At 40.8% G+C, this 9,100-nt stretch overlaps 1 protein-coding gene across 2 annotated transcripts in view; it reads left to right on the forward strand.

Moving 5' to 3' along the window:
- Positions 1-9,100, forward strand: part of TCP11L2 (t-complex 11 like 2) — a 45,613-nt gene that overhangs the window by 33,055 nt on the left and 3,458 nt on the right. For both annotated transcript variants that reach the window (XM_021709775.1, XM_008052568.2), the window contains one exon: positions 3,452-3,624. In XM_021709775.1, the coding sequence (XP_021565450.1) occupies positions 3,452-3,624 (173 nt within the window). The remainder of the gene's footprint in view (positions 1-3,451; positions 3,625-9,100) is intronic.

The raw sequence follows: 9,100 nt of genomic DNA on the forward strand, positions 1-9,100 counted from the left end.
CTTAAAGAGGAATTTCCGGGTTCAGTTGCTCTGATTTCACCATTTTTCTGCAATGAAATGTTTATTGACTTTATGAATCCACCCTGCTGTGGTAGTGTGTGCCTGTAGTTCCAGTTACTTGGAAGGCTGAGCCAGAAGGATCTCCAGAGCCCAGCAGGTCGACACTGGGGGGTCCTGAGTGTGCCACTGCCCTCCAGCCTGGGTGACAGAGTGAGACTCCAACTCAAAAAAAAAAAAAGAAGTGATAATTCTATGACACAACTCCAGTGAAGCTTTCGTTTTTGCTAAATTTAAAATTTATCTCCAGTATTCATTGAATGCTGGAATCCCACTTAGATCACCCCATTGGAAGTCCTGTCCAAGTCAGAAAATTCCTAGTCTCAGTCAATAGCCAGGGGTTTCCATGAGTCTTATATGGGTCAGCTCCTCCTGCTGGTTCCTCTTTCAGTTGTTTTCGGGGGCAAGTCCTCTATGTTTCTATTACTGAAGGCAGAGTCACCTATCCTCCCATCCTCCTACCCATTACTCGGAGAGCATGTCAATTACTTGATAAAATCCTAGAATATTAAGAGCCAGAAGGACTTCTGCCCAAGTGGTTAGAGTCCAAGCGTCTCATTTTGAGCTGAAGCTTAGAAAGAGAATAGAGTTTGCCTTGGGTTGCACATCTAGAAAAGGGAAAACCAAGGCCTGAGCCCTGATCTGATGTATCAAGGCCCTGCCTTTTCTCTTGATTCTGGTGGGCACCTGCCAGGCTCATTTCATATTCTAGGACCCAAGACCTACAATGAAAAAAAACCCTCTGATTCTGCAATTGGTCTTATCTTAGCATTTCCCCATACTGGGTAACTATTATTTTTCAGAAATGTATACTAATTAAGACTTTAGTGAACATCTAATGGTGCTAAAGTATTAATATAAAGCATGTAAAAAGTGGTTACTAAGAGGACAAGCTTTCAGGTGAGACAGACCAGGGTTTAAATCCTAGCTCTGCTATTGACTTTTTTTTTTTTTTTTTTTTGAGTTGGAGTCTCACTCTCATGGCTACTACAGTCTCAACCTTCTGGGCTTAGGTGATCCTTGCCACCTTAGCCTTCCAAGTAGCTGGAACTATAGGCGTGTGCTACCACGCCTGGCTTATTTTTTGATTTATTATAGAGTCGAGGTCTCATCAAGTTGCTCAGGCTGACCTTAACTCCCAGGTTCAGGAAATCCACTTGCCTCGGCCTCCCAAGGGCTGGGATTACGTACCTGGCCTGCTATTGACCTTTTATGTATGCCTGAACAAGTTCCCAAATCACTAAGCCTCAAATTCTCACTTGTAAAAAGGGAATAATAATTGTATCTACTTTAAAGTTATGAGAACTTAGATGATTCATGTACCAGTATCTGGCAAATAGTATGTGCTTGGTGAATGCTAGCTATTAATAACTATGTAGTTATTAAATCCTTTTTATAATTTCATCTGATTTTTTATTTTTTCCCCTGTGTTAGGAAATTAATACAGTCAATTAATCTCATTATGGATGGGGTAATAGTATTCATAATATTAAAAAAGCAGATTATCCTAATTAGTCAGTAGACTCAGATATCATTTATTTTTGGCTTGATGATGCCAAAAATAGTTTTTTTCTTTTTTTTTCTTTTGAGTTGGAGTCTCACTCTGTCACCCAGGCTGGAGTGCAGTAGCACGCCCATGGTCATTGTAGCCTCGCCCTGCTGGGCTCATGAGATCCTTCCGTCTCAGCCTTCCTAGTAGCTGGAACTACAGGCGTGTGCCACCAGACCTGGTTAATTTTTTTATTTATTGTAGAAACGAGGTCTCACCACGTTGCTAAGGCTGATCTTGAACCCTTGAGCTTAGGTAATCCTCTTACCTCTGCCTTCTAAAGAGCTGGGATTACAGGCGTGAGCCACCTCGCCTGGCAAAGTTTTTTTCTTCTTTTTCTTCTTTTTTGAGTTGGAGTCTCATTCTGTTGCCCAGGCTAGAGTGCAGTGGCATGCTCATGGCCACTGTAACCTCGACCTGCTGGGCTCAGGCGGTCCTTCTGCCTCAGCTTTCCACATAGCTGGAACTATAGGCATGCACTACCACGCCCAGCTAATTTTTTTATTTATTGTAGAGATGAGGTCTCACCATGTTGCCCAGGCTGGTCTCGAACCTGTGGGCTCAGGCAATCCTCTTACCTCAGCTGTTAAAGTGCTGGGATTATAGGCTTGAGCCACTGAGCCCGGCCAAGTTTTTTCTTCTTTACTGTGAAAATAGGAAGCCATGGTTTATCCTAAGATGTAATTTTTCCTTTAGTTTAAGAACTCACTAACTAAAAGCAGGAAAAAGCTAGGACAGTACTTTGCAGTGAATAAAAAGTCAGAAGGTCAAAATTTTGCCACCAACAACCTACTGTTGGGTTGCAGAACCCCAAAATCAAGTCTACTGTGGGGTTATAACAGATTCCAGTCAAGGACTTCTGATTGCTGTTAATGATGATAATAATGATAAGCCATTTTACCTTTTTTCTTCTACATCTGATTAAGCATTTACTACGTGCCTGGCAATCTGCTAAGTGAATATAGACATATAGCAAGTATAGGCATATAGAATCAGGATTTGAACCCCGGTTCTTAAGATACTACAGTTGATGTTCCAGCTCATTCCATTATACTACCTGCTGTCATTAGGCCCATCTCTCATTCTTTAATTCCCATTTTGCCAAGTTATCTTAAAGACCCTTTCTGGATAGTAAGATAGAATTTTCAATCGTCATTCCTTAATAGCTGTGGATCCAACAAATGCTCTTTATAATTACTTCCTTTTCCTTACCTATTAAATAATCCACTCCTTTATTTCTTTTTTAACATTTTCTGAACTCTATATATTCAGAATTATTCAGTAATTACTTTAAAGTAATAATTGGAAGAAGCTTATTATCTTTGGTTATGATCTTTCAAAAGTTTTATGATCTTTCAAAAATTTGACCTCTGAATATCTTTATTTGTTGTTTTTGATTGATGTTATAGAATTAACTGCTTAGGCATAGATAAATGAACTGAGATTCTACTTCCTTTTCCAAGCACATTAAAAAAAGATTTATGAATGAATCTACTCAGGGTTTATTTTAAGAAATAAATTGATGTTTTCCGTCCCTTTCTGATAACCCTGCATATAAATGGAGTTGCAGACTTATTTTCAGAAACTGTATTTTTCTGCCTCTCCTTTTCTATTTGAACACTAACTACATAGCTGAATGATCTTAAGTACTAAAACATATGCCACATATAAGGGTTGGTGGTTGGGAGGAGCTATTGTTTTATAAGTTCATTCTGAATAGAAATTATTATTGTCTGTATAAAAGAAAATTGATAGACATCCAAAAGAAATTGCTCTATTAAAAAGAAACAAAAAACCTGATGAACAAATATTTTCTCTGATGGGATTTCATTTTATGTTTTATAGGACCTTTAACTTGAAGGAAGTCCTGAATTCTATTGGTGTTCAGACTTGTGTTGAGGTTAACAAGACCCTGGTAGAAAGAGGTTTACCCACTTTAAATACTGAGGTTCAAGCTAATCTCATCGGTCAATTTTCAAGCATTGAAGAAGAGAATAATCCTATCTGGTCCTTGATTGGTGAGTCCTCATTTCTTTCTTTTTTTTTTTTAGTGGTTTCTGATTTTGATTAATGTTAATTGGGACAATCAGATTTTAGTCTTAAACACATTACCTGCTTTTGGAGACTAAATATTGAAAATATAAGGAAATAGTAGTATTTTCAAAGGTCTAGGACTCTTTTGCTTCTTTTGTGTGTATATGTAGTGGGTTGGGGACATGTTTTAGGGCCTACTATCTTAACCTATTCAGCCAATAGATTTTGTTAATAAAATAACACAATGCCACCAGTCATGCTAAAACCCTAGATCAATGCAGCAATCCAAACCAGCTGGCTGTATGTCACAGAAGGTGGAGGTCAGTTCTGCTGTGCACAAGCACAAGGGAACTTGGTCAGGCTTAAAGAGACAAAGAATAAAAAGACTGTGGAACTGGGAGGCATAGTGAATGGACCCTTTTTTACTTGTTGGCTGAGAAGTGATTATCTTAATGTCAAGCTGTGTTGGTGAGTTGGGAAAATGGAGAAGGACTTTTTCTGCTACCTGTGACAAAGAATCTAAACTTCTAAAATAGTTTAAGCAAAAAGGGCATTTATTTTCTCATATAACTGAAAAGGCTAGAGATGAGACTGGCTGCTGGTACAGCTTAATCAGTGCTCCACCTGACACTGGCACTAGTTTTCCCACATTTATTTCTTAGTATGACCTCCCTCTGAATTGGCCACCTTCACAGACTCTTCTTATCATAGCAAGGTGGCTTTAGCTTCAGCATACATTTTTCCACACTGTAGTCAAGCGAAAAGCAATGAATCTGCCTCAAAAAAGGAATCTGCTCAATGACCTCAGCATTGAGTCTTAGCGACTCCAGTTGGCTTGACAATAGGTCATGTCCCATTCTTGAATCAGTCATGTTGTCCAGAGGGAAAGGAACTTAAACCTGAGACATGTGTTCACTTCCTAGAGCCAGGGGGGAGTCAGCTTTACCTGAAATACCTGATGAGAGTAGGAAGGAATTGGTTACCCTCAAACAAAATCAAGGGTATTCTCCCCATAAGAAAGGGGAGAAGCTGTGTGTGGCACAAAGCAAGTATCTACTATATAGGTTGAGGGATAAAAGGTAGAAAAAGGGAAATAATATGAAATTAGACTATATTAACATTCTAGGACTAATCTGTAAGATTTCAAAGTCCAACATTGACTGCCGTAAGAATACTTTATTTTATTATTATATTTTATTTATATTATTATATTTTATTAGCATGTTTTACTATTGAGACTCTCAAATGGTATTTCTCATCCTCATCCCTGGGGACATGGAATGCTGGGATCCAGGCTGCACAGGCTACTTGAGTGGCTCAAGGTTTCAACTTTGCCCCCAGAAAAGAACAGTGCTGGTGGGCTGCAGGAGAGGTTGCAGCTGAGAGGAGACAGTTGGTAACAGTAACGGACACAGCGTGACCATGGTCACCTGTGACTGAACCCTTATCTGTATACCTTCATGTGCTGGTATGTACCTATCCTCAGAGTTCATCATCTCCAGCTGAACAGTTGATACCTGGGAGATTGTGATCCTAGAGGGAAGAGGGGTTGATTGAGGACTGAGACACTATCTAGCAGTCTCTACCACAGGTCCCTACTAGATATGAGCTAGGTCTCCACTAATGTGCAGGCCTCATAAGAATGAGATGCACGTTTGTTCACTGTTCTATCCCTATACAATGCTGAGCCCGCACGAGACATTTAATAATTATTTGTGAAATGGATGAATGCATGGGAGACTTGGAGAGGATAAGTAACTCTCACTCAAGGTCACATAACTAGCTGAGGGCAGAGTTAGAATTCTTACCTAGCCTGTCTTACTCCAGGACTCATATTCCTAACTGTTCTGATCGGCGCTTCAATCGGAGCTGGAGCCCTGCTGCTTGTTGGCAGGGTGGCCAAAGTGTCAGAGTGTACTCTGTGCCCTTGCTTTAGATGAGAGAAGTACTTGTAATGCCAGAAGGGAGAGGGAGGATGAGTGCCAGAAGGTGACTCTTAAAATCTGGTAAAGCGACTTTTGTCCATCTGACTTTTCCCAGTCCAAATTTCCTGTCCTTTTGCAAATTGAAAGCATTTTTAAATCTTAAAGTATTGTTGCCCGAGCAACTCAAGTGACTCACTTGAGCATCCCTCCTTCAACTCTGGAAGGCAAGTACACGCCTTTGGCAGGGATTTTCTTTGGCTCCTTCTAACTGGACAAATGCTCCTGTCACTTTAGTCTTGGCCTAAAAACTGACTCTTCTGCAGAAGAAACAGAACTACTGGTCACTATAGCAACAATTTTGAAAGGGTTTCATTCCTTAAACCTTGTGGGAAAGTGTTTGGTCCATATCTTGGTGATATGGACCTGGGTCCATGAGAGTCAAGCAACCCATCTGAAGAGAAATTAGGGCTGGGTGCAGCGGTTCATACCTATAATCTCAGCACTTTGGGAGGCTGAGGTGGGCAGATTGCATGAGACAAGGAATTTGAAAGCATCCTAGGCAACATAGTGAAACCCTGTCGCTACAAAAAATTAGCTGGGCATGGTGGCACCTAGCTGTAGCCCCAGATACTCAGGGGACTGAGGTGGAAGGATTGCCTGAGCCGAGGAGGTTGAGGCTGCTGAGTCATGATTGCTGTGATCGTGCCACGACACTCCAACCTGGGCGACAGGGTGAGACCCTGACAAAAACAAACAAACAACAACAATAACAAAAATGGGGCATTAGTACAGAGTTAACTCTCAGTTTTCTGCTTGCAGAAGAGTTAGAGCAAGTACTTAGAGATATCCCTGCAACATAAGAAGGGCTTGACCAGTGTTAGCCATAGTTTTCCTCTCTGATCAGAGTAACCACAGAATGCCTTCTTCTGTTATGTCCTGCTGTGTAGACTATTTATATGCCTATGACCATAGAGCTATGCTTTTAACAAGTAATTTCAATTGTACATGGATAATTTCTCTTGGCTGAAAAATTACAGATAAGTATTAAGTCATCTTTGCCAGCCTTCTCCAGTCCCCATTTCTTCGTGTCTCCTGTTGTTTTCAGTTTGGTGTTTATCTTTATGGACCTTTTTCATTCTATCCTCACTTAAACTCAATCAGCATTTACAATGTGCCTTTACATGGCAGACCAGGAATATAAACATAAGGAAGATATAGCTCTCACCCTTAGAGAGTCCACTCACTCTCTAAGAAGGGAGAGAAACACATTCTCAACTGGCAATAATATATAGAATGATAATCTGTGTTAGGTCACAATCCCAGTGGGGGCCTCCAGAATGTTAGGTCAGACCCGCTGAGGGTATGGGTGTCCAGTGCACAATCTGGTGCTGAGTGAAAGATGCAAAGAATCGCACCGTTAGATTAAAAAATATAGTTTATTTAAAAAGTAAGTTAGAGAGAGAGAAAGGAGATTCACCTCCCCAAGGTAAGGAAGGGGGCCAAAGTCAGGAAACATGGCAACAGCCATAATTCAAAGAGCACCTGGCCACACCACAGTCTAGTAAGGCAAGACTAGACTTGCTTGGGGGTGAATGCTTTTAAACATTTCCCTTGGTGGGGGCAGGTCATTAAAGTGGTTCAGTGGTGGTTTGCTCCATGTCATCACGAAGGGGCAGGTATTGACATCAGGTGATGGATAGCCAGTAAATGGGTGGGTTAGTCACATGATCACTGCCATGGTGATGGGGTCTGTCTATGTCATGAAGGTCACAAAGGGCTGATTAGGTTAACTTTGGTCTTAAGGGTAGAGGCAAATACTTGAAATAGAAAAGCTGATTAGTCCAAAATAAGCTAGAGGGGGGGTTGTAAAACAATTATCAATAGCTACCTCTGAGAAACTGGTTCTGTCCTTGGCTAGTGATTAGAGGGTAAGTGAACTGCTAGAAAAACATGAGAGTTAGGTAATGTTAAAATGGCTGCTCATTTGGTATATTAAATCCACGTTATGTCCTTTCAGTCTGATAATGGAAAGCCACAGAAAGGTTGTAACTTCAGGCTTGTCATTGAAGAATGCCTCTGACTCTGGGCAAAGATAAGATAGAAGAGCATTCTAGTAAGATGACTGAAATGTGTGATTTTTGGAAGAAGTGTTTGGAGATAAGCGTTTCATTAATGTCATCATTGTCCATATTCATTGGAGTGTGTTCTCCTTGGTAAACCTTATTTGTGAGGTTTCTGTTTCTAAGGCAGAGAAAGCCCTTGGCGCAGCATCAGCTGTAGCAGGTTTTGTGTGCCCAGTGCTAGTCAGCCAATACTGTTGCAGCCTAATTTATACATGTGCGTTTGCATGCTTTTGTGAAGTTGTCTCAAACTCAGATATGTTGAAGCAGAGAAACAGGAAGGGTAGAGAAGGTGGCAAACTGGAGTGCTAGTTGGGGTAGAAACCAGAAATTTGAATTTCTCTGTGAAATACCCTGACTTTAAATGGCTAATAATTTTTACAAAAATATTACATTACCTATATAATACTTGTAAATGTTTTATTGAGCATTTATATGGTTTATTCATTCAACCCATAAGGAGTTGTTTTTCTCACTTGTCATTATTAAATCTAATGATTTTTAATTTTGGTACAACTTCCTAAAGAGTTGAAAGTTGTGAGAATAACCAAGGGAATTGATGTTCTGTCAGTGCCGGTTTACAACTTCATCTTTAGTGTACATAGCTACAGTCATGGACATTAAGAATTGACTTCCGTAAAAGATTCCCCGTACAAAGGCTCTGCATTTTTTTGTTTTTGTTTTTCTTGAGTGGGAGTCTTACTCTGTCACCACTCACAACCACTGCAGCCTCAACTTACTGGACTCAGGCGATCCTTCTGCCTCAGCCTTGTAAGTAGCTGAAACCACAGGTATCGCCACTATGCCTGGCTAATTTTTTTCTGATTTATTGTAGAGATGGGGTCTCACCAAGTTGCCCAGGCTGGTCTTGAACCCCTGAGTTCAGGCAATCCTCTTGCCTTGGCCACCCAAAGTATTGGCATTATAGGCGTGAGCCACCGTGCCCGGCCTACATTTTTATTTTTTATCAGTCAGCTATTGCTCCCAAAGCTCTATAGCTTAAAAAACAAACATTTATTATTACTTACAGGTATATAAGTAAAATGGGGTAGTTCTTTTTTTCTCTTTTTCCTTTTTTTAAATTATAAAGATTTGGGGTACAATTCAGGGTTAGGTATACAAATGTTGATTATGCAAGTAGCCTTGTTGATGAGGTATGCCCTTCCCTCCTCTAGCCGTTTCCTTCAACTGTCAATATCAGCCTCCCCTCCCCTGACAGTTTGCCACTATTGCCGGTCACTTTCTGTTTTTGAGTTGGAGTCTCACTCTGTCACCCAGACTGGAGTGCAGTAGCCGCTCCCGGCCACCGCAGCCTCGACCTGCTGGGCTCCGGTGATCCTTCCACCTCAGCCTTCCAAGTAGCTGGAGAATACAGGCATGCGCTACCACACCCGGCTGATTTTTTTGATTGATTG

Source organism: Carlito syrichta, unplaced genomic scaffold, assembly GCF_000164805.1.
Source record: "Carlito syrichta isolate Samal-C Ts95f unplaced genomic scaffold, Tarsius_syrichta-2.0.1 Scaffold281728, whole genome shotgun sequence".
Classification (NCBI taxonomy): Eukaryota; Metazoa; Chordata; class Mammalia; order Primates; family Tarsiidae; genus Carlito; species Carlito syrichta.